Source organism: Marmota monax, unplaced genomic scaffold, assembly GCF_021218885.2.
Source record: "Marmota monax isolate L192 unplaced genomic scaffold, Marmota_monax_Labrador192_F-V1.1 WCK01_AAM20220418_F8-fsc00170, whole genome shotgun sequence".
Taxonomy (NCBI): domain Eukaryota; kingdom Metazoa; phylum Chordata; class Mammalia; order Rodentia; family Sciuridae; genus Marmota; species Marmota monax.
In genome coordinates, this window is record NW_026692395.1 from 2,962,948 (window position 1) to 2,989,694 (window position 26,747).

Consider the following 26,747-nt stretch of genomic DNA (forward strand, 5'->3'; position numbering starts at 1 on the left):
GATTTTCTTCTACATTGGAGATGAGGTGATAAGACTTTTCTTACTACTGGAAATAAACATTATTTTCCCTTTTAAAACAAATCATGAAACTTAGTCAGGTTCTGTGGTGCACACCTGTAATCCCAGTGGCTCAGAAGGCTGAGGCAAGGGGCTAACAGGTTTAAGACCAGCCTCAGCAAATTAGTGAGGCTTGAGCAGTTGACAAGACCCTGTCTCAAAATAAAAAAAATTTAAAAAGGCTGGGGATGTGACTCAGTGGTTAAGCACCCCTAGGTGTGACCCATGGTACATCATCATCATCATCATCATAATAATAATAATAATAATAATAATAATAATATGAAACTTCAAATTGTGGTAGCTGAATGACTCACTTAAGGTCATCCAGATTCCAATTTCACAGGATAGAATCCCAGTCCTATTCATCTGTGAACCAAAAGTTACTGTATCTAACTCTCAAGATGCGCAGGTGTGTTAAGATGTTGGTGGCTAAGGGTCTTGCTCAATGTTACTAAACAATCATCTGGTGGAAACAACGGCTATCTCATTACCAGGAATTACAACTATCATATTTTCAAAAGGTTCTAGTTTCCTCTTCACACAGACAATAATGAAGTTCACCCACTCTAGAACCAGGTCCTCACCTGCACTGGCGGCTTCCTGGAATTCCAAGCGTTGCCAGGTGCCAAGCTGCTGTCCTCAAGAGTACTGTGCTGAGGATTATGATAGCAAGCTGAACACCGGATACACTGGTGGTGGTGGCACCTGCAGTTGTAGCAGTTGGACATCATATTTCTCTTTAGCAAGGCAGGACAGATTTCCCCAGAACAATAAATGCAAGGGTCATGGACCACAGCTCCCTGAACACTGCAGGAGTAAGAGCAGGTCCTGTGGTAATCAAAATCACCACAGTGCCGTGGCTTACAACACATGGAATTTTCTAGACCTTTGCTTGAAAAGCATTCTGAGTAAGTAGGAGTTTCTGACTGAAGGGGTGATATGGAATGAAATGGTTGGTCTGTGGCATGATACGGTTGGTCTGTGGAGTGATATGACTGGTCCATGGGATGGCGCCTCAATTCCCGATAGCTGGAGCTCATTGACTGAAAGTTGGGGTCTATAGGTTTTGGTCTCTGGCTAAAAGTCTTGTTGCTCTGAGTGGTTAAACCTGGCAAATGAGATGTGGATAAGGATTTGCTGCTCTCTTCAAAGAACCTTCTTCTGTCTGCAAAGGGCAAAAGGATGGCTTCCTCCCCAGCTTGGACAGGAGAAGTCTTCAATTCCTTGTTGTCACCTGGGCTGGAAGGGCCTTCCATGGCTAGTGCCACATGTGGCTGCAGGTTATGCTCTGGAGACCATCTCCAATCACCTCCACGGACTCCATGATGAGCATTTGCTTTCTCAGAGTCTGAGGATGTGTCAGAGGCTTTCCACCAGGAGTTTAGGCCCAAAGAGGACTGGCCAGACCTCTGGCCAGGGCTTTTTTGTCCCTCTGGGCCTATCCTAGATTCGTGGCTCTCAGGAGCTTGGCTGAGGCACTCTGAAGACCGAGCCCTGAGTATCATGCTTTTGTTGAAGAGCTTATCTCTGGGGCTAGGGGGTTTTTTATATGAAGATAGAAGAGCTGAGTTAGAGGCAGGGAGTGGAGGACTTTTGGGAGGCTCCTGGGTCTCTTCCACTTGCTCCTTAGTGTCACACAGCTGTGACAAGGGGCCTTTGCTCTTCTGGAGCTGGGCCTTCCTCCTCTGAATTTCATTGCGCAGATTGGTAGCGAAGCGCTCACTTTTCCGCCGATTTTGGATTGAGCGACCCCGGGGACCTCCACTTCGCCTACCGCCCACCCGGCCACATTCTTTGGGCTCACTATCCCCTTCTTCAGTTGTCTCTTTGCTGCTAGCTACTTTAGCACTTGAAGAACAATCTCTGGTTTGAACGAGAGAGCCAGAGGCAGAGGGCTGCTGGCTGGCCAATTCACTGCCTGTTTTGCTTGCTCTGCTTGGGTCTAGGAAACCTTGTTCTGGAGGGTGTCCATCAGTCTCTCCATGTGTAGAACTGCTTTGGCTCTGGTGTCCTGAACCCAAAGGCCTATCTTCCATTGGCTTGGTCTTTCTTTCTTTGCTGGGCTGGTCCTGGGTTCCTCCTGGAGGGGAACATGGAATTTTCTTCCCTTTGCGGCTGTTGTGCAAAGGGGACAAAGTCCACTGGTGTCCATCCTGCCCAGTGGGAAGCTCTGTCCCTTTGCTGTCCCTGGAATCGAGGTGCACATGCTGCAGGTGGGATGCCAGCAGCTGTTCAGGGGCACTGTGACGATGTCCTGTAGGTCCTGTGAGGTGTGGAAAGCGGCCAAAGGAGGAAGTCTTAGGTAGCTCTGCTGAAGCCTCACTGAGTGGGCTAGAAACTCTGGTGGAAGCTTTCTCACAGGCTTTAGGGGAACCAAGAACATTGGCTGCAGCCTCTGTCAGTAGATGTTCAGAGCCCTGCTGGCTGGCTTCGGGAGACTGGCTGAGTTCACAGTTCTGATGGCCCTCCTTTGTCATTTGCTCTTGTCCACTGAGGCAGCAGAACCTGTTAGGGTTCCTGGGAATCATCATTGTCTCTAAATTCACTTTCTCCTTCTGTTGCAAGGAGTCCACAGGCTCAGAAGCCCTGCTCTGCTCTCCATTGAGGAGTTGGGCTCTGGAGGCCTGAAGACTGTCCCGCCTCACTGGAGGTTGTGGTGGGCCCCTGACCCCCTTGGCAGACCCTGGGTGGTGGCCTTCCTGTGAGCGAGATGACGTCAAATGGCCCCCGTTGGTGCGCTGGCTACCTCCTGAGGTTTCAGCCACATTAGGCCGGACATTGGGGACTTTACTTGGCCCTGGGCCTTGTGTGATGCAGTCTGTGGAGGTTGGCTCCTCTGGCCTGAGGGAAAGAGCACAGTCAGATGCATTTGAGCTGGCCGAGAAGGAGCTATAGGCTGAGTCCCGTTGATTGGGGTACATGTTCTGGTCAATGGGCAAGAGGTGGCCCTCATAGGTGGCTTGGCCTGGTTGCTCCAGGCTCTCCATGCTGCCAATAGAGCTGCTTTTCTCGGTGCTACAGTGCCGGGAGAGGGGACACCACTGCACACACACGTCACTGTAAGACACAGGGTACACTGGTTAGTTAGCCGAGCCACCAGATCCCTTTCCCACCTTGGCCAGCCCTGACATTGAAGAAGGCAGGCATCCCAGAGCTACCCATGTCACAAATGAAAGGGCGATAAGGCAAAAAGTGAAATGCAGAAGAACATGGATAGTGGAGTGCCATAGGGACATGGTAAACTGGGGGGACAATATGACATATAGAAGAAAGATGAGCAAACATCCTTAAGATTAAAAGCGGGAGAAAAACATGGGGGCTATGCACTATTTCTTTGCCATGAGTAAGTTTGGAGTTGCTTCTGGGCTGTCCCTGTCCCTGTGGAATCAGTATATGGCTCTCTGCCAGGAGACACACTCATGGAATATCAGCATTAAAAAAGGGCCCTAAAGGGCTGATTCAATTTCAGTCAGACCATTTCATAAATCAGCAGTTCTCAAACTTGAATGTGTACCAGCATCACCTGGTGGGTATTATTACCACACCAGCCACTGGGCTTCATCCTTGAGTTTTAGGTCTGGCTGGATTCTGAGCTAAGAATTTCTCAGGTGCTGCTGTATAAGACCTATGCTTTTGAGAACCACTGATGTCTATAAAGCAAGCCCTGCAAAAGAAAGTACTATTGAGGAGGTGATTTTGCCAGGATCACCTAGCTCTAACTAGTGGTATAGACAGGAAGGAATTAGGCATTCCCCTATTCTACAATTATTATTATTATGATTTATTATTATTATTATTATTATTATTATTTATTAGGTGCTAAGGATGAAACCCAGGGCCTAGCACATGCTAGGCAAGTACTCTATCACCAAGCTATAATGACAGCCCTACTCCATTCTTTTCTGAGGACTTACAATATGCCAGGTACTTTACAATAGTCCATTTAATCCCAATGGAAGAGATTGCTATCCTCTGCTTTACAACTGAGAATGCAGAAGCTTAGAGAGGTTCACTAAGCTCTTAAAGAATCAGAGCTGCAATTTGAATGCAGGCCTCTATGAATTCAATGTCTGAGATCTTCTCTGATAATCTCTTTTAGACAGGAATAAGAGTAATATCTATATCAGTGGGTTGCTGTATAGAATAAATCAGATAATAAATACAGCTCAGGTGCCTAGCAAGGGTTTGCTACAAGGCAGTGACTGTCTCAATTGTTGTTATTATTATCAGCATCCTCTTTACTACCAGTATTGATACCATGGTGGCCTCTGCCCAAACATTACTCCCTCATCCCTTACAGCAGAGCCAAACCAGGGGGATCAAGGAGCAGACACGATCTTGAATTTTAAGTGCCATTTCCCAAACACTTAGCCAAACAGAGCCAAGTCATGCCAGTAACCCCTTTGACTAGAACCCAGGGATTGCAGGCTGATATCAGAAATGCTGTTGCCCAGAAAGCCACAGCTGAGCAGCAGCACACGAGAGCCTCCGTCAGTGTCTCTTAATTCTTGCTTTCTGCCTTGCCCCTTAGTCACTCTGCTCACTTGTACTCTGGGCTAGGAATCCATCAATTCCTTGTTGGCAAGAGAACTTGCTGCCCACTGCACCACCCTTCCTGCTGAACAAAACCACACCCCTACTCCAACAGGAGCCAAGCTCAGAATATGTTTCGGTATATTCTAGAACAAACCTGCCTCTGCCCTGAGCCCCTGACTTCCAATGCCAAATAAAGTCACTGAATCAGGGAAAACTGTTAGTTTCTCTGAGCCTCCTCAACAGAAATTCTTTTTTGGAGGGAAGATTTAGTTGCAGAAAGGAAGAAGTAGTTGAAAGCAACACTTTGGCTCTGAGCTGGTCAAAAAGTTGGCTGTGTCCTGAGCAGCTGTTTCAATAACAATAGATAACATTGAGGTGCCTGTATTGAGTGATATTCCAGGCAGGTAGGCCCTGTTATCAGGGAGGTCCCTGTTTTGGAGACTTTGGCCCCATGATCAGCTGATGGACTGGGTGGAAGCCCCAGTGCATCATCATAGATAGAGAAGACCACCAGAACAGAACTGTGGGGTCCTTCTACATTAAGAGAGCAGGGAGATGGAAGGAATCAGAGAGACGGACTGAGAAAGTGCAGCTAGTGAATAGGGTAAGAAGCAGGACAATGTGGTGTCTCCCAAGCCAAATGAGGCATTTCAAGGAAACACTGTCCAGAAGGAAAGGGAGAGCCCAAAGCCACAGAGACTTAGCAGAACACTGGGAAAAGAAGCCAGGTATTCTGGACTCCCATGCCATTTCCCATTTTACCACTCTTGGTTCTAAAACATCCAAGAGGGACCAGGTCAAAGGAGGGGGAGTGGCCAGGCTGTCCACACTCCAGTTCACCTTGAGGGGAGGGCTCTAGACTCACCTTGTACTGCAACCAGAATGCCAGGACAAGCTGAAGGCTTCAGAAGGGAAATGCATGGTGGTGGCCGCTTCAGGGCATCCCTCCAGCAGCTTGGCCACATGCCATGAGTGCGGCCTACTGACAGGGGCGTTTCTCCTGCAGTGAGAAAGGGACAGGAAGTTGGCTAAGGGAACCAGGGCTGAAATCACTTCCCAGGCAGCTTTCGCCCCACCCCCTCTTTCCCTTCAGCGAGGTAGAACATCTTGCAAGGAGCTGGTGTGGGAATCTGAGTGGCCCGTCTCAGCCCCCAGTACTGAAATCTCCTTTATCCAGTGAGTGATTCCTGGAGAAACAGCATGGCAGCTTCACAGGGCTGTTTTCTTCATAGGAATATCCTAAGTGTGTCTCATAGTGCTGGGCATATAGTAGATGCTCAATAAATACTTGTGGACTAAATGAGAGCCAGTGACCAATGAACAGTGAGCCAAACTCCACTTCTTTTTGAGGGGAAACATCAATCTGGCCAATCTTTCTCTTTTTCTCTGAGAAAGGAAGAGTCAAGTGACTGAGATCTGAATGGATCAACACTGCGCTGTGGATTCTCTAATTTTTACTCATTCATTTAATAAGCCCTGTTGCATGTTTACTTACTGTGTGGCATGTATGTTGCTCTAAGGGTACAGATATGAACAAAAGTTCTCTTTATCCTTGAGAACTTATAGATTTGTGAGAGACACAGACCTCAGTCAAATAAAGCATTGTAAAGACACTGAGAGAGTGAAAGATGAGATGTGCATGGAGCTGAGACACTTGAATTTGTAGGGAAAGTGGTGGCAGGGAATCCCAACTCCTGCCAGGGGATGGAGGACAAAGTGGTGAACAGCACAGCACTAGGCTGGCAGAGGAGACTGGCTACCCAGCTGTCAGGAGTGAATAAAGGAAAACAGGTCTGAGGCGAAGGCCCCAGGTGCAGCCTGGGGTTTGCCAGGTACCTGAGGCTACAGCCACAAATCTCGCACTGACTGGCTTATTCAGGACCTGTCCCTGTCTCCTGGCATACTTCACATGAATAGATGCCATTCTTGAAAGTGGGGAAGAAAATATGTGGGGTGTGAATGCTGAGACAGACAGACAGTCCACAAGAGTAAATGATACAGCAAGAGTCAGGAAGATACTTCAGATAAGGGGGAGAGAGGGGAAAACCAAATGTCAGAAAAGGAGAAAACTCTGAGAAAGAATATACAGAAATACATAGTAGAGAGAATACTACAAAGAGAACCAGGTGTTAAATAAGGAGGTACCAGAGAGAGGGGGAGGATGATAGATTATTTGATAAGTTATTCACTCGTTATTTACTAATTTATTCACATTCACTGTGCTGGGCTCCATATAAGGCACTCATGGTACAGATTTAAATAAGATATACGTTCCTGTTTTCATCAACTTTGTTATAGAGTGGGATAAATCAGCTCTCTACTTTATAGGGCAGTGGAAGATTGCAACCTAGCTAGAAATGTCCCTCCCCACAGCAGAAAAACAGAAGATCCAAGTAGTGTAAGGCTAAGGCCTGGAGAGGGAGTCCTGGGAGCATGGGCTTACTGGGGGCACATGGTTTGAGTGCTAACAGGCCAGACACAGAGAAGGTGGTACAGGAGGAAGGGCAGAGAAAGTTGGTTAACAAAGATGAGAGCCACCGGTCAGCAGCAGTGACCTTGACTATCCTGTAGTCAGATGGTCAATAAAAATTCATCAAGCATCTCCCAGTAATGCTCCTGTGTACTACTAGGTCTCTGGGCTATGCTTGTAGATACTAAGGCTGTACTGGCCAGGGCACCTGTCCCATTTGGGGCCCTTTTTCCACATCCTAGATTCCTGAAATTTCTCTGGGTCCAGGATATGTGCCTACCTCCTTTTCCCTAACTGTCCACCCCTCGTACTGAGTTCTACTGTGTCTTCTTTTATGATGTATCTCTAAGGCCCCTCCCCTCCCCCCTCCTTCTCCCTCTCCATTCTCACTATGACCCTTACACAGAATTGCACCACTCCTTCCAGAATCCACCACCACCACATCCTGTTCCAGTTCAGGCCCTTAGGATTTTGTGTTCAAACTACTGCATCCGCTTGCCAGCCATTCTCTTCGTGTTCCACCTCTGGTCGCTGCTTTATGATCATACTACACTGAACACCAACTGAATCAAGGGCATTCTCCTACTCAAGAATCTTCCCTGGCTCCCTATTTCCTACACTGTCCTGCCTCACATTTAAACTGGACTAGTTTTTCAAAGGCTATTTTACTCACCCAGCTCAACCTTTCATGTCTGCTCCAATCACACCATGTATCCAGCTTCACCCTTTCTGACTCTGTGCCTTTAATGTTAAATTTCTAGTAAAATCTAGTACAGATTCAGGAGTTGGACCACCTTGATTTGAATCCCAACTGATTAGCTTCTGAGGCATTAGGCAAGTTTCTTCACTTCTCAGAATCCTTGTTTACTTGGCAGTAAAGTAGAAATACGAGTATCTACCCGCTGGGGTTGTTGAAAGATCAAGTAAGAAAATGTATGTCAAGTGCTTAGAACTGGGTCTGGCCAGCCCTTCAAACAATAATAGTTATCACTATGACCGTTCCCCTGCCTAGAGTGTCCCCTCCTTTTTGTTAACCTAAATCCTACCTGTTCTTCAAGGTACTGCTCAAGTGCCATGTCTTCCTGGGAGCTTGTCCTGAGTAATCTAGCTAGTAGGCAAGGAGACAAAAACAAGTGAGAAGGATCTAGATTCAAATCCTACCTCTAGAATTTGAGATATGTGATTCTATGTGAATCACTTGAATCATCTGAGCTTTAGTTCTCTGATCTAAGAAAGGGAAAAATAGTTCTTACCTGGATAGGTGACTGGAGAGATTAGAGAGAGTATTCTCCAAGCAAATGGGAAACAGCCTGGTCCATAGCAAATGGTCAGTAACTACTAGGTACTATAATAATGGTTATTAGCTCAAACTTGTCCTGTTTGGTAGCTCAAGAGAACACCCACAAAGGGCACCTCGATTTAATCATCTACTAAGTTTTTGCTATGACACTCCCTTGCCACACTTTGAAAGGTAGCTTACAAAAGGAACCTTGGGATTTCTTCAGAAGTAGGAATAGTAGGGGCTTTGGAGATACTAGGAGAAAATGAACAGCTCAGAGAAGGAAAATTCTAACAGAGGGAATTGGAGCCTTCTAACCCTAGTTTAGGAGAGGAGAGAAAACTTTGTCAGGTTTTGGCTTATTATTCCCGATTTGACTAGGCTTAGAATTAGTCCATGCTTATATTCAAATCCTAGCTATGTGACCTTGGACAAGTCATTTCTCTGAGGTGCAGATTATTCTTTTTGAGGGAGGGGATGCTAGGAGTGCAGCCAGGACCTCATGCATGCTACGCAAACACTTTACCCCCAAGTCATATCCTTAACCACTTGAGTGATATTCTTTTTATATATATTTTCAGTTGTCAATGGACCTTTATTTTATTTATTTATATGTGGTGCTGAGAATCAAACCCAGTGCCTCACACATGCCAGGCAAGTGCTCTACCATTGAGTCACAACCCCAGTCCCTGAGTGACAGATTCTTTATCCCTAAAATGGGGAAAGTGACCATCTCCTTCTTATGAGTTATGGTCTGAATTAATTGCAGTCCTGGGTGTGAAATCAGTACCTGACATAGATATTTTATAAACTTAAAAAAACTCACAGAGGTCATTTACTGAACAGTTATGATGTACCAGGCACTAGGAACAACAAAGACATTAGCTGGATTATTCCTCATGCTAGCCTTATATGGTAAGAACTATTATTACCCCATTTAACAGATGAAGAAACAGAGATGCATAAAACTGAAGTGATTTTCCAAGAGCACAGAGCTTGTAACCAGATGAATTGGGATCAAGACTCAGATCCCCTAGCTCCTACTAAGATACCACACAACCCCTCCTCCGCAAAGGGGTCTGACTAAGAAAGCTTGGATGCCCCAAACCATTCCCTCAAGAAGCAGTCAGAAAAGGGACGTCTCAGTAGTCCTAGACTGGAAACCACCCCTCCTGGGCAGTGGGGAAGGGGGGATCATGAGAAATGAGCAGAGAGGTAAGACAATTCCAACCACCCACCATGCAGCCCAGACCTACACATGGGGGCAATGACCTAGCACTTACACTTTCCCCTAAGGCTGGCTCAGGCACTAGCATTGAACACACACTCTATCATTCATTACACCAAAACACCTTTCTTAAGGAGGCAAAAAGAAAAGGGCATTAAAGAAAGAAAGCAGAAGAGAAGAGGGGTGGCGGCCTTGGCAGCCATGGCTATAGGCTGTACCTACCATGAAGTTGCCCAGAGCGGAGAGATGGCTTAGGAGAGAATGAGGTATCCAGCTAGCTCAGACTCTCAACGACAAACCCCGCAGCCGGCGTCCCTTCCTTAACTGGGACCCATCTGCCTTCCAGTTAAGACCTCCTGGGATGGGGAGCCATCAGCCCAAGTTCCTGAGTGTGGTCCAAGGGGCTCAGACACAGTCAGGTCCCAGTTGCAAGAACAGGAAGGAGTAGCACTGAAGGCAATGTGTGGTCATCGGCCTAGTTGGGCTTCAAAGTGACCACAGCCTTAGGGAACGAAAGGCAGTATGAACAGCTAGATAGGAGTGAAGACAGTGCTCCAGGAACTAGCCAGGAACCCTGGTGGCAAAGGGAAGGATGAAAGGCAGTTCCAACAGCATAAACAGGCCCCCTGTTCCCGACTCCCACCTCTTCTGAGCCCTGGCCCACCCCCTCCACAGCTCAGAGGCCAATAAGGAAGCTGGGCCCCCAGCCACTGCTAGAACTCAGGAAAGGAGCAAGGAAATGATGTTTGGGAAAGATAAAGCGGGTGTCTAAAAAGAATTTTTAAAAATACACGTAAGTGAGAGAGAAAAATACCCCAGACACATACACTTAAAAGAATTCCTGAGCTTCCTGGACTGAGTTGACCCCACCCAGCCATCTCTGTAGGTCCTCAGGGTCCCAGAAAAGGAAAGCTCAGATCAGCCAAGCTGAGCAGCCTCCAGGTCCAAAGAAATGGCACTACAGCTGATTGTCTAAAGCTGGGAGCAAGTGAATTAAAACCTTTCCAAGGTGAAGGTCTTGCTGAGATATAAAGCCTTATGATCATTCTGGGTCTTATTTACAGGGTCTGCATTTCTGTATGAACAAACCCAAAACAAAACAAAACAAAACCTCAATTTCACACCAGAGACTCCAAGTCCAGAAAAGGTGCCCATTAGCAATGCTGAAATAGTGGCATTTGGGGTCAGTATTTGTGGCCTGCCATAAATTGACTCTGACCTCTGGCAACTTACTCCCCCTTCTCTGGGCTTCTGTTTCCTCTCTGAAAAATAAAACATTGAACTTAATCATCACAAATGACCCTTTCAGCTACAGCATACTATGATGCAGTAGTCCTGAGCCCCAGCCTGGGTCTCCAAATTATGTTCTCATTGACCAATACACTAGCCACAACTCAGAGTGCTTCACATGGGTTTATTGCACCCTTTAATCCAGGCTAAGGCATCAGAATTTAATTTCTTTTGAGAATTAGAGTTAGGGTTTTCCCTTCATAAAGTTTCTGATCCTACTCCCATTTCCCTTGGCCTCTAGCCCCAATTCCAGTAATTTCTGGCCCCTGAGAGGGCTTACGCAAACTCCCTCAGGACAAAAAGTATGCTAGGCCCTTTCCTCTCTGGGGAAATCACGTCCGGAGGCCCCTTCTCCTCTCTTCCCTGTGGACCTCATAGGGAAGTCTAGGTTGACTTTTACCAACTGTATAGGAGTACTGTATGAAGGAAATTTTGAGGTTTTTGTGGGGGCATAGGGATCTGGCTTGGTGCCTCATCTCCATCATTCACTAGTTGTTTGGTCTTGGACATGACCCAGAACCTCAATTTCCTCCTGTGTAAAATACACCTGGCATGTGTCAGGCACGCAATAAGTGGTATCTGTTATTAATACTACCTTCTACCAAAAATAACAATGGGCAAGATATTGTATTTAGTAAGAAAATGGATATCTTCAATCCAGAGATAGAAAAGAAAGGGCCACTTAGGAGAAGGAACTTGTCAAACTTTGGGTGTCTTGTTAAAATGCAGATTCTGATTCAGCACTGGAGCTCAAGCTCTGATTTTTTTTAACCTCAACCCCTCTTTTCTGCCCTCTGTGTGTGTGTGTGTGTGTGTGTGTGTGTGTGCTGGGGATTAAACCCAGGGCACTCTACCACTAACCTACATTCCCAGCACATTTATTTATTTATTTATTTATTTATTTATTTATTTATTTATTTTTGAGATAGGATCTCACTAAGTTGCTGAGGCTGGCCTCAAATTGGAATCCCCCTGCCTCAGCTTTCCCAAGTTGCTGGGATTACAGGTGTGTGCCACTGGGCTGGGCTTCAGGTTCTGACTTTCTAATGAGCTCCAGGGTGGTGGTGGTACTGCTGCTACCGCAGCCATAACCACATTTAGAGTGGCAACATACTAAGTAATAAGCCTTGCCCTCAAGAATCACCAGGCCTGGGTGCCCAGCCTTCCCTAATCTTCTCATTGCCAAGTGCCTTCCTCCATCCTTTCAGTCACCTGACCCATGCAAGTGCATGCCTGATGAGGCTTGCTGAGCCCCATTTCCTAACAAAATAAAGTGCAATGAGTTTGACAGCAGTCTGACCCTGTCAGTAGCAAGATGAGGCTGAGGAAATAATACCTGGAAACATATGCCTGTTGATGGAACTGGCTGAAAAGTTCCTGAGGTGAAAGGTGTCAATAAGAATCCAGCAGATTTAACTGGAAGTTTCTGGGAAGGCAGGGTGGGAATATGGGAGATTTGGGCAATCTTCAGATGAGGTGATAGGCAGGTGGGCACAGACAGGATATACTCAAGAAATCTTCGTGTAAGAAAAGAGATCTTGGGCAGCAGTTAGGCCAGTTTAGGATTGGGGGAAGAGGCTGGAAGATGGCATGGGGAGAAAAGGAACACTCTGCCACTTAGCAGAACTGAGTTCCAGACAACGTGACTAGGTATAACCTCCTATGATGGGGACAAGGTAAGGATAGCTGCCTCTTTCCTAAGCTCTCCAAGGATAAGAACTTGGCATGGGGACAGAGGAGGGTGGATATATGCCAGCAAAAGTGATGGATCCACCATAATCAACTCCCAGAAGAGTCTTTGTAAAGTTACCTTGAGAGGTTAGGAGAGGAAGGTAGAGCAACTCTGGAAGAGTCAATCTCCAGCAGCTCCTCTTGGCTGTTTCCCTGATATCCTCTGATGGTACCACTTGTCTCTGAACCTGGCTTTCAGTGGACCTCTCAAGAGACACTTATTGGGAGAGAACAATCAGAAAGAGAACCAGAGCTCTGCACAACCCAGGGCAAGAAGAAAATGTAACCCCTGTTACTTGGGGCTGTGCTTAGCAAGAAGTCTAGGCCATAATGGAGTGTGGGCTCTTTCTGCTTTTGAAAGTGTTTGGATAAGGAGAAGCACAAAAGAGTGTCCTTGATTAGCTCTGTTTACTTTCTGTGACTCTTCCAGCCTCCCCCCAAAGAGCACATTCCACCTGCCCCACATGAAGGAGCCTAAGCTCATTCTGGCCCGCCTGGCAGGAAGGGAAGCCTGCAGACCAGCGGAGGGGACAGAACAATGCACAGCTTGTTTATCTGACAGAGGAGGGGAAAAGCTGCTTGGTCACCATGGAGGGACACAGAGCTCTGAAGGCCCACCCCCACTTCACTGTTGGCTGGAAGACCTTGAAGCCTGGTGATCCAGGGACCCTTCCTTACTATAGACAAAAACCAAGGGGGAAATTGTGTGTGTGTGTGTGTGTGTGTGTGTGTGTGTGTGTGAGAGAGAGAGAGAGAGAGAGAGAGAGATTTTTTTATTTTATTTTATTTTTTTTTATTGTTGGTTGTTCTAAACATTGCATAGTTCTTGATATATCATCTTTCACACTTTGCTTCAAGTAGGTTATGAACTCCCATTTTTAGCCCATATACAGATTGCAGAATCACATCAATTACACATCCATTGATTTACATATTGCCATACTAGTGACTGTCATGTTCTGCTACCTTTCCTATCCTCTACTATCCCCCCTCCCCTCCCCTCCCACCCCTCTTCTCTCTCTACCCCCTCTATTGACCTTCATTTCTCCCCCTTGTATTATTTTTCCCTTTCCCCTCATTTCCTCTTGTATGTTCTTTTGTATAACCCTGAGGGTCTCCTTCCATTTCCATGCAATTTCCCTTTTCTCTCCCTTTCCCTCCCACCTCTCATCTCTGTTTAATGTTAATCTTCTTCTCATGCTCTTCGTCCCTACTCTGTTCTTAGTTACTCTCCTTATATCAAAGGAGACATTTGGCATTTGCTTTTTAGGGATTGGCTAGCTTCACTTAGCATAATCTGCTCTAGTGCCATCCATTTCCCTGCAAATTCTATGATTTTGTCATTTTTTAGTGCTGTATAATACTCCATTGTGTATAAATGCCACATTTTTTTAATCCATTCGTCTATTGAAGGGCATCTGGGTTGGTTCCAAAGTCTTGCTATTGTGAATTGAGCTGCTATGAACATCGATGTAGCAGTGTCCCTGTAGCATGCTCTTTTTAGGTCTTTAGGGAATAGACCAAGAAGGGGAATAGCTGGGTCAAATGGTGGCTCCATTCCCAGCTTTCCAAGAAATCTCCACACTGCTTTCCAAATTGGCTGCACCAATTTGCAGTCCCACCAGCAATGTACAAGTGTACCCTTTTCCCCACATCCTCGCCAGCACTTGTTGTTGTTTGACTTCATAATGGCTGCCAATCTTACTGGAGTGAGATGGTATCTTAGGGTGGTTTTGATTTGCATTTCTCTGACTGCTAGAGATGGTGAACATTTTTTCATGTACTTGTTGATTGATTGTATGTCCTCCTCTGAGAAGTGTCTGTTCAGGTCCTTGGCCCATTTGTTGATTGGGTTGTTAGTTATCTTATTGTCTAATTTTTGGAGTTCTTTGTATACTCTGGATATTAGGGTTCTGTCTGAAGTGTGGGGAGTAAAGATTTGTTCCCAGGATGTAGGCTCTCTATTTACCTCTCTTATTGTTTCTTTAGCTGAGAAAAAACTTTTTAGTTTGAGTAAGTCCCATTTGTTGATTCTAGTTATTAACTTTTGTGCTATGGGTGTCCTATTGAGGAATTTAGAGCCTGACCCCACAGTATGTAGATCGTAGCCAACTTTTTCTTCTATCAGACGGCGTGTCTCTGATTTGATATCAAGCTCCTTGATCCATTTTGAATTAACTTTTGTGCATGGCGAGAGAAAGGGATTCAGTTTCATTTTGTTGCATATGGATTTCCAGTTTTCCCAGCACCATTTGTTGAAGATGCTATCCTTCCTCCATTGCATGCTTTTAGCCCCTTTATCAAATATAAGGTAGTTGTAGTTTTGTGGATTGGTTTCTGTGTCCTCTATTCTGTACCATTGGTCCACACGCCTGTTTTGGTACCAGTACCATGCTGTTTTTGTTACTATTGCTCTGTAGTATAGTTTGAAGTCTGGTATCGCTATACCGCCTGATTCACACTTCCTGCTTAGCATTGTTTTTGCTATTCTGGGTCTTTTATTTTTCCATATGAATTTCATGATTGCTTTCTCTATTTCTACAAGAAATGCCGTTGGGATTTTGATTGGCATTGCATTAAACCTATAGAGAACTTTTGGTAATATCGCCATTTTGATGATGTTAGTTCTGCCTATCCATGAACAGGGTATATTTTTCCATCTTCTAAGATCTTCTTCTATTTCTCTCTTTAGGGTTCTGTAGTTTTCATTGTATAAGTCTTTCACCTCTTTTGTTAGGTTGATTCCCAAGTATTTTATTTTTTTTGAAGATATTGTGAATGGAGTGGTTGTCCTCATTTCCATTTCAGAGGATTTGTCGCTGATATACAGGGATGCCTTTGATTTATGCGTGTTGATTTTATATCCTGCCACTTTGCTGAATTCATTTATTAGCTCTAATAGTTTCTTTGTAGAGCCTTTTGGGTCTGCTAGGTATAGAATCATATCATCTGCAAATAGTGATAATTTAAGTTCTTCTTTTCCTATTTTTATGCCTTTAATTTCTTTCGTCTGTCTAATTGCTGTGGCCAGTGTTTCGAGAACTATGTTGAACAGAAGTGGTGAGAGAGGGCATCCCTGTCTTGTTCCAGATTTTAGAGGGAATGCCTTCAATTTTTCTCCATTCAGAATGATGCTAGCCTCAGAAATACAGAAGATAATCAAAATTTATTTTGAATCCTTATACTCCAATAAATTAGAAGATAGTGAAGGCATAGATAAATTTCTGAAGTCATATGATCTGCCCAGATTGAGTCAGGAGGATATAGACAACCTAAACAGACCAATATCAATTGAGGAAATAGAAGAAACCATCAAAAGACTACCAACTAAGAAAAGCCCAGGACCGGATGGGTATACAGCAGAATTTTACAAAACCTTTAAAGAGGAACTAATACCAATACTTTTCAAGCTACTTCAGGAAATACAAAAAGAGGGAGACCTTCCAAATTCATTCTACGAGGCCAACATCACCCTGATACCTAAACCAGACAAAGACACTTCAAAGAAAGAAAACTTCAGACCAATATCTCTAATGAACCTAGATGCAAAAATCCTCAATAAAATTCTGGCGAATCGGATACAAAAACATATCAAAAAAATTGTGCACCATGATCAAGTAGGATTCATCCCTGGGATGCAAGGCTGGTTCAATATACGGAAATCAATAAATGTTATTCACCACATCAATAGACTTAAAAATAAGAACCATATGATCATCTCGATAGATGCGGAAAAAGCATTCGACAAAGTACAGCATCCCTTTATGTTCAAAACTCTAGAAAAACTAGGGATAACAGGAACATACCTCAATATTGTAAGAGAGAGAGATTTTAAAGAGAACTTTCAGGACAACGGCTGGTGTCATTCTGGGAAAACTATAATCTGGGACATCAAGAGATGAATACATTTGGGAGAAGGGGATGATTTCGGTACTCAGTTCTACCTTCCCATCCCCTTTCCCTGTGAATAGACAGGTCAAGTTCTTCCATGAAAATCTGCTGGATCCTCATCTACACCTTCCACCTCAGGATTCATCTCTGGCTCTAAAGAAATCCAGATAAGAAATAAGAATAAGTAGGGAATCTTGTGATGAAAATAAAGACCCTCTGATTGTTAGAGCATGCATAGCAGGAGGGTGTTTTCTGACTTTCCAAGAAGGGAGTGATCACTTCATCTGACTGGGGTCATTACATTTGACATTCTGTTTCTATTACTCCATTTATAAATGGGAATAAATCTTTATTCCTTCCTTCCTTTCCTTATTTCTTTTTCATTCTTTCTTTCTTTCAGTACTGAGAATGGAACCCATAGGTACTTTAACACTGAGCCACATCTCTAGTCCTTTTTGTTTTTATTTGTTTATTTTGTTGTGTTTTGAGGCAAAGTTGCTGAGGCTGGCCTTGAACTTGCAATCCTCCTGTCTCAGCCTAAGGAGACCACTTTTTCCAAAGAAGGTTGGAAGGAAGTAACCATACAGATGACTTGGGAGAGCTTTGCAAATTCTGAGAACTAGAAAATGCATAATAGTTTAGAAACACAGTTCTTGTAATTCATTTTTCCTGTAGGCTAGTGAGTAATTTGTAGGCTGTTTGTTGTTGTTGTCACTTTTTTTTGGTACTCGTTATTGAACCCAGTGATGCTTTATCAATGAGCTACATCTCCACTCCTTTCATTAAAATGTTGATTCAGGGTCTCTTTGTTGCCCAGGCTGGCTGGGCAATCTTACTGTCTCAGCCTCCCGAGTTGCTGGGATTATAAGGCATGTTCCACTGTGCCTGGCACAAATTTGACATGTAGACAGAGGAGGGTGGGCATGTGCAAGCAGGAGTCATGGATCAACACAAGTTTTTCTAGATATGGTCTGATGAAATATACCCACCATTGACTATTTCTTGTCAATGGCCCTAAAAGCGAAAATATAAATGTTGCAAAACTTTTGCAGCTTCTAGAAGGAAGGGGATCAAATAAAATCTCTGAATAATGAAAAAGGGCTTCCCCTCCCCCACCTCTCCAAAAACTAGGGAGGGTGGGATTGGAGCTCAGTGGTAGAGTGCTCACCTAGCACTGGGTTCAATCCTCAGCACCACATAAAAACAAATAAATAAAATAAAGATATTGTGTACATCTACAACTAAAAAAATCAATACTTTAAAAAGAAAAGCTAAGGATAAAACATGAGAAAGCTGAAAGAGACTTCAGAAGAGCATAATGGAATAAAAGCATCAAGTACACAGAGAACCATCTGATTTAACAGATGACCTTAAAGCTTTTGCCATGATGCCCAATTTCCTAAACCAACTCCCAAAGTGATAAATAAGGTGGAGGCTTTTTGTCCTCCAGCTTGGTTGCTACCAGTTATGTTTATACCCTCCCTTGGGAAGGAGGCAGCAAGGGATAATACAAACTTTCCTTTCTTCCTCCTTTAGGCCCATTGTTTTCTTCAGCTCACACCCAGTGTTAGACACAATGTTTCAAGCATCTGATGGAATCCAAAAAGGTTTCCCCAGAGTCATGTCTCAAAGTCCTTAGCACTACTTCTGGCCACTCCTGAATCATCTCTGTTACTAAAGACATGGAGCGCTAGAGTAATAGCCAACAATGGCTAGGACCCCAATTGAAATAAAAGAATCTACTTACTCTGCTTTGAGCAAATATGATAATGAGGACAGGCCAACCCTCAGCAGAACTGGATAACCATGAGCAAGATGGACATCAGGAGAAATGAGATTGGTGAGATACCTAGGCATATCATGGAGTTTTCCAAGACCAACAAAGGCCATCGGTTTGAATTGTATTCTCAAGGAACTAGGAAGCTGTGGGAGGTTGTTAAATGGGGCTAACATGATCTACGTTTTGTAAAGATCTCATTTGGCTGATGGATTTGGTAAAGGTGGGGAGGGATAAGAATAGAAACCAGGCAACCAATTTAAAAGGTTCATGTAGATAAGAGAGAATGGTGGTTTGTTCAAAAAAGGTAGAAGGAGGCATAAGGAACAGAGGTTTATTAATATTAGGGATATTTTGAAGAGGTAGTGCCAACAGCATTTATTAATGGGTTGAATGTGGAGAGTGAAGAAAAAAGAATAACTATGACACTAGGGTCATCTGGCACCTGTACCTTCTTAGCACAGTATTCATTCCCGAAACTGAGTAATTAGTAGCTCTTAAAAAAAAGAAAAAAGAAAAAGAAAGTTGGCAGTCATTGCTGTTCTTTTTTCTAAGCATTTATGGAGCTTCTATCTACATGTAAGGTGCTTGGAAAGGTATTCAAGAACACATCAAAATGAAGAAGTTATCATCTCTGTGCTCAAGGAATTTATAGCATAAAAGGGGAGAAGAAAAAGACCTAGATAACCACTAAACAGGAAACAAAGTCAGAAGTTCCAGAAAGGAAATGCTAACCAAAGGAGAGTTCAAAGGAGAATACATAGCTAGCTGAATCAAGGAAGGCTTCACAGAATCTCCAAGCTAATTTTAGAAGACTTAGTACAATTTCAACTAGAGAAGACTAGGAGAGAGATCCTGCCAGGTTTACATGAATAAAAGTAGGAAAGGCAGGAATGTGCTGAAGGAAGAACATACTCTTTCTATAGGGCACATAGGAAGTAAAAATAGAATGACTCAAGAACATGGGGACCTTGAGTATCAGGTTGAAGCACTGGCTTTTTATTATCCCATAGGCAAGAGACAGGCATTGCAGGTTCCAGAATAGGAGAGAAACAGAATGAAAAGCAGAATTCCATGCAGGTGTTTTTTTTTTGTTTTGTTTTGTTTTTGTTTTTGTTTTTTATACTGGGGATTGAAGCCAGGGGCACTTAATCACTGAGCTACATCCCTAGTCCTTTTTTTTTCTTTTAATTTTGAGATAAGGTCTTGCTAAGTTGCTTAAGGCCTCACTAAGTTCCTGAGGCTGGCCTCAAACTTGCGACCTCGTACCTGAGCCTCCCAAGTTGCTGAACTGACAGGAGTGCACCATCATGCCCAGCTAGAGATGTGTTTTAACAAGTTTTTATATGATTCTGATGCACTCTCAAGTTTGATAACCATTACTCTATTGTACATTTTAGAACAGATATTCAAATGGCTTCTTCAAAATACTGGCAGAGGCTTTGACGTTGGTGGGTTCTGGCCTACTAAAGTAGGCTAGAAGCCTCCCTTCAACTGCCAATACCACATATATAATACAGGACAATATCTTGAAAGGTACATGGGATCCCTCAGGGGAGGGCATGGATCTCTGTATGGTAAAGAAGATTCTACAACCAAGAAGGCAATTCCTGGGTCACAGATACATTTGTCAGGGAGAAGTATTGAGCAGGTAAACAGGTAAGGTTGCTTTGGATACATTCCCAAAAATGGAGATTGCTGAGTTTAAATTCAATTATTTTTTTTCAGTACTGGGAATTGAATCCATAGCTTGTCACATGGTAGAGAAGCTACCATATATGTGCTTCCCCTATGAGGTATACCCTCATAAAGATTCTCACCTGGTTCCACAGTATTTTGCATGAACCCCTGCAAAATGTCCCAGCCTGAGGCATTCCACGTTCATAAACCTCTAGTTCTTCAAGCTTTTATGTCCTTAGTTTTGTTTCTTTCTTTTTACAGTTTTATTAAAGTTTAGCTAATAAATAAAAATTGCATTTATTTATGCTGTATATGAAGGTTTAATACATGTGTACATCAAAAAATGCTTATCAGGCTAATTAGCATATCCATTACCTCTATTGTAGTTTAGATATGAGATGTCCCCCAAAAGCTCATGGGTGAGACAATGCAACAAAGCTTAGAAGTGAAATGATTGGGTTATGAGAGTCATAACCTAATCAGTACATCAACCGACTTGAACAGATGAACTGGGTGATGATTATAGGGAGATAGGGTGTGGTTGGAGGAGATGGTTTCCTGGGGCCATAACTTTGGCCTTTATATTTTGTCCCTGGTGAGTGAGAGTTCTCTCTCTGCTTCCTGGTGACCATGTTCTAAGCTGCTTTCCTCCTCCACACCTTTCCACTGAGATGTTCTGCCTCACCTCAGGCCCAGAACAACAGAGTCAGCCATCTCTGGACTGTGACCTCTGAAATCATGGATGACAAATAAACTTTTCCTCTTCTAAAATGGTCCTTGTCAGGTCTTTCGGTCATAGAGACAAAAAACAACCCCACATAGCTACTGACTAAAACAACACCACATAGCTACTCTTTTTATGTGGTGAGATTATTTAAGATTACTCTTATTAGCAATGTGCAAGAATACAATACATTATTATTAACTATAGGCACCAAGCTGGATATTAAATCTCTAGAGATTAATCATTCTGCATAATCAAAGCTTTATATCCTTTGACAACTACATCCCCATTTCCTGGCCCACCCCACCTTCTGGTACCACAATTTTATTCCTATGAGTTCAATTTTTTTAGATTCCGGGTATAAGAAAGACCATGTAGTATATACCTTTCTGTGCTTGACTTATTTCACTTAGCATAATGTTCCTTAATTCCATCCATGTAGTCACAAATGAAATAATTTCCTTCTTTTTAGAGGTTTAACAGTATTTCATTGTGCATATATATCACATTGTCTTTATTTGTTCCTCGGTCAATGGACAACTTAGGTCAATTCCATATTTAGTTATTGTGCATAATGCTGCAATAAACGTAAGAGTGCAGATATCTCTTCATGATACTTACTTCATTTGTTTTGGATACATTCCCAAAAGTGGAGATTGCTGAGTTTAAATTCAATTTTTTTTTAAGTACTGGGAATTGAATCCACAGCTTGGCACATGGTAGGGAAGCACCCTGTCACTAAGCTACATCCTCAGTCCTAAATTCTAACTTTTTGAGGAACCTCCATACTGCTTTCCACTGTGGCTATACTAATGGACATGGCCACAAAGGTTTCCTTTTCTCCATATTCTCAGGAGCACTTGTGATCATTTTTATAGTATCTTTTTGATAGTAGCCATTCTAACAAGTGTGAGGGGATGTCTAATTGTGGTTTTTATTTGCATTTCTCTAATTATTAGTGACATTGAGCTTTTTTCTCCATATTCTTTTAAGAAATGTGTATTCACCTTAGAAAATGGAAAGATCTCCTTTGTTCTTGGATTGGCACAATTAATATTGTCAAAATGACCATATTACCAAAAGCACTATACAGATTTAATGCAATTCCAATCGAAATCCCAATGACATTCCTTGTATAAATAGAAAAAAGCAGCCATGAAATTCATTTGGAAAAATACGAGACTCATAACAGCTAAAGCAATCCTTAGCAAGAAGAGTGAAGCAGGTGGCATCACTATATCAGACCTTAATCTATACTACAGAGCAATAGAACAAAAACAACATGATATTGGCTCCAAAATAGACTTGTAGATCAATGGAACAGAATAGAGGACACAGAGATTAAACCACATAATTACTGTATCTTATATTAGACAAAGGTGCCAAAAACCTGTATTGGAGAAAAGATAGCTTCTTCAACAAATGGTACTGGGAAAACTGGAAATCCATATGCAGCAAAATGAAAGTAAGCCCCTGTCTCTCACCATGCACAAAACTCAACTCGAAGTGGATCAAGGACCTAGGAATTAAACCAGAGTCCCTGCACCTAATAGAAGAAAAAGTAGGTCCAAATCTCCGTCATGTTGGATTAGGCCCCGACTTCCTTAATAAGACTCCTATAGCTTAAGAAATAAAATCAAGAATCAATAAATGGAATGGATTCAAACTAAAAAGCTTCTACTCAACAAAAGAAATAATCAGTGAAGTGAATAGAGAGCCTACAGAATGGGAGCAAATTCTTACCACATACACATCAGATAGAGCACTAATCTCTAGTAAAGAACTCAAAAAAATCTTAATACCAACCCCCCCCCAAACAACCCGATCAATAAATGGGCCAAGGAACTGAACAGACAGTTCTCAGAAGATGATATACAATCAATCAACAAATATATGAAAAAATGTTCAACATCTCTAGCAATCAGAGAAATGCAAATCAAAACTACTCTAAGATTTCATCTCACTCCAGTCAGAATGGCAGCTATTAAGAATACAAACAACAATAAGTGTTGGTGAGGATGTATAGAAAAAGGCACACTCATACATTGCTGGTGGGACTGCAAACTCATGCAACCAATATGGAAAGCAGTATCAAGATTCCTTGGAAAACTTGGAATGGAACCACCATTGACTCAGCCACTTCTTGGTTTATACCTAAAGGACTTAAAAATAGCATACTAAAGGGACACAGCCACATCAGTGTTTAAAGCAGCACAATTCACAATAGCTAAACTGTGGAACCAACCTAAATACCCTTTAGTAAACGAATGGATAAAGAAACTGTGGTATACATACACAAAGGAATATTACTCAGCATGAAAAATAATAAAATCATGGCATTTGCAGGTAAATGGATGGAGTTGGAGAATATTATGCTAAGCAAAATAAGCTAATCCCCAAAAATCAAATGCCAAATGTTTTCTCTGATATGTGGATGCTGATCCATAATGGGAGTGGCAGGGAGCACAAGACGAATTGAGGAACTTTAGATAGGGCAAAGGAGAGGAAGGGGATGGGAAGGGGCATGGGGGTAATAAAATTAGTGGAATGAGATGGACATCATTACCCTAAGTACATGTATGAAGACACAAATGGTGTGACTCTATGTACAGCCAGAGACATGAAAAATTGCGCTCTATATGTGTACTATGAATTGACATGCATTCTGTTGTCATGTATAACAAATTAGAATAAGTAAATTTAAAAAAATTCTGTCTATTCAGTTCTTAAGTTCATTTTTAAAAATCAGGTTATTTATATGCTTGCCATTGAATTGTTTGAGTTTTTTTTAAAATATATTTTGGATACTAAAGTCTTGTATAGTTTGCAAATATTTTCTCCCATTTCATATGCTGTCTCTTTGTTGATGCTTCCTTTGTGATATTTTTAGTTGGTGATTATCTCATGTGTCTATTTTGTCTACTTTGCTTTTGTTGCCTGTACTTTGGGGGTCATATAAATAAATCTTCACCAAGACCAACGTCAAGTTTTTCCCTAGGCTTTCTTCCAGTAGTTTTAGTTTCTGATCTTAGGTATTACTTTTTAATCCATGCTAAGTCAATTTTTGTATAAGGTATGAAATATGCATACAATTTTATACTTCTGCCTGTGGCTTCCCAATATTCCAAGCTCCATTTATTGAAAAGACTTTCCTTTTCCCGTTCTAAGTTCTTCATAGCGTTTTTGAAAACCAGTTGATTGTAAATGTGTGTATTTATTTCTGGGGTCTCTATTCTGATTCATTGATCTACCTACCCGTTTGCTTACTTTCATTGCAGTAGCAATACTGATACTGGGGATTGAACCCAGGTGTACTTTAGCACTGAGCTATAGCCCCTGACATTTTTTTTTGACACGGGGATCGCATTAGGTTGCCCAGGGTGGCCTTGAACTTGTGATCCTCCTGCCTCAGCTCTCCCTCCATTGTTGGGATTATAGGAATTAGGAAATGAAGGAAAGCATTTAAGATACCATGATTCAAGAATAAAGGGGCAGATTTGAGAATTGTCTAGTCTAAGAGGTAGAATCAATAAATCTTGATACCTTCTACAGTCTGAATATTTACATCATCCAAAACTTACATTGAAACTTAATCCCCCAAAATGTCTTATGGTAATAATATTTGGAGGTGGGGCCACTGGGAGGCAATCAGACTTAGATGCAAGGATAAAGGTAGGGCCCTCTGATTGCATTAGTGGCTTTATAAGAAGGATACCCAGAGACACAAAATCCATAGACTCTCAAGTCCCTTATGAAAAGTGGTTTTTAATTTGCATACAACACATACACAACCTCCCATATGGTTTAAATCATCTCTACATGGCATATAATACCTAATATAATGTGAACACTATGTATATGATTGCTATACTATATTGCTTAGTGAATAAAAACAAGAAAAATGCAAAAAAAAAAAAAGAAGAAGAAGAAAGACCTAAGCTCTTTCTTGCCCTGTGACACCCTGTGCCAACTCAGGATTTTGCAGAAAGTTTTCACCATCAGGAAGGCCCTCACCAATGCAGCCCCTTGACATTGGACTTTCCAGCCTCTGAAACCATCAGAAGCAAATTCCTTTTCTGTGTGAATGCCCCAGTCTGTGTCATTTAGTCATAGCAATGGAAAATAGATTAAGACGGTGCCTGATCTGACTGCTAAAGGGGTAAAGGAGAGAGTCCAGAGATTCTATCAGTTTTCTCTCCTTAGTAAATGACTCAACCCATCACCCTCACTATCAGAAGAAAAGTGGGGAGGAAACTTAGTTCAGTTTTGGACCAGCTGATTTTTAAGCATTTCTTAGTTTTAAAAGTCATATCAAGCTATTCAAGCAGTAAAAATACATGAAATGAAAAAGCAGTTCCCCACACTCCAAAGGAACATTTTTTAACCCTTGAGCAGAAGTATGACATAGTATGAAGAACATAAGCAGACTCTCTAAACTTGAACTCACAGTTTCTAGCTGTTTGGCATCTTTGTCTCAGTTACATTATCTTTAAAATGGGAATTATAATAATAGCACACACACAAAAGAATATCATAATACTGTTTAGAATCTTGCTGTTTGTGCTTAACAATATATTTTAGAGATAACTTCATATCTGCAGATACTTTTTCAAAAATTCTAATAACTGCATAGTATTTCAGTGTGTAAATTTTTTAAGAGTTTATTTAATGTTTACTATCCAAGTAATGAATACTGAGATTGTTTCTAATGTTTTGAAATACAAAAAAAAAATGCTTCAAAGAACACCTCTGTACATGTCTTTACAAACATCTCTGATTGTATCATTTAGATAAAGTTCTACAAATGGAACTCTGGCTTAAAAAGTGTATAAATGTAGGATAAAATCTACTAAAACCCAGAGAGGTTATGCTAATTTGAATTCCCACAAACAATGCATGAGAGCAGTGCTTTTCAAACTTTCATGGGCATGCAAATCAGCTGCATCTCATTAAGATGCAGATTCTGGTTTAGTAGTCTGGGGAGGAGCTGCATTTCTTACAAGTTCTCATTTGCTCACATAATTTGATAAAGCAGATATCATTATTCCCATTTTATTTTATTTTATTTATTTTTTAAAATAAATAAATGACAGCAGAATGCATTACAATTCTTATTACACATATATAGCACAAGATAAGGAAACTGGGATGGGGATGTAGCTCAGTGATAGAGGGCTTGCTGAGCATGCAAGAGACCCTAGGTTCAATTACCAGTGACACTAAATTAAATAAACAAACAAACAAATAAATAAATCTATGATATATACTCAGTATATACCCAATATCAGTATTAGTAACTTGCTGAAAGTCATTCAGTAGATAGGTGATTTGATACCAGATCTATTATATACCAGTGGCTACATGTAATAGAATGATAGATAGCACACTTACTTCTACTCTACTTCATCACGGAAATTTTGCTCATTGGAGAAGAAGAAGTAAAGACGCTCCTTAACTATTTTCAATCTGGAGGATGCTCATTCATCTTGGAACCATAAAAAAAGCATTGGGGGCGGGGGCTGGGGCTGTAGCTCAGTGGTAGAGCGCTTGCCTTGCATGTGTGAGGTACTGGGTTCGATCCTCAGCACCACATAAAAATAAACAAATAAAATAAAGATATTTTTAAAAAAGCATCATGGAAGTGGAAGGATTAGGAGCCAAGCTACAGTGAAAAAATAGTAGGTAAGAAAGTAGAGACAAGTGTGTAAGAATACTTTTAAAGAGTCTAAGAGGTTTGGAAGAAGAAATGATTGGTTGAAATGATTTGGAGAAAATGATTGGTTGTTGGAAAAAGATGAAGGGTAAAGGCAGATGACATTTGGGGGGGGATGCAGTGATCTCCCAAAGATATTTAAGTGGATTTTCAACTAGTTAAGATTATGAATAGCATTCTATGGGTCTAGGGCAACCTCTAGACCTGATCTCTCACCTAAACCCCTGCAACTGCCAGTCACATCTCTATCCCACCAAGTGCCCCAAACTAAAAACAAAACACTGAAACCAAACAATAATGAAGACAAAGCCTACTTCTTCCTAATTTATCATTTTGTTTTATTATGTATTTGTTCCAAATCCTTAAAG

The 26,747-nt window shown here is 42.1% G+C and overlaps 1 protein-coding gene across 5 annotated transcripts in view; it reads right to left on the reverse strand.

The window, feature by feature from the left end:
• Shroom4 (shroom family member 4) overlaps window positions 1–26,747 on the reverse strand; it is a 216,931-nt gene that overhangs the window by 41,116 nt on the left and 149,068 nt on the right. For 2 of the 5 annotated variants that reach the window (XM_046442556.2, XM_058578706.1), the window contains 2 exons: window positions 5,462–5,596; window positions 645–3,117 (listed from right to left, as the gene is read on the reverse strand). In XM_046442556.2, coding sequence (XP_046298512.1) covers window positions 645–3,117; window positions 5,462–5,596 — 2,608 coding nt within the window. Of the gene's footprint in view, window positions 1–644; window positions 3,118–5,461; window positions 5,597–8,112; window positions 8,175–9,795; window positions 10,177–26,747 lie in introns of those variants that run through there. The other 3 variants (XM_046442557.2, XM_046442559.2, XM_046442558.2) reach the window with 3 other exon arrangements.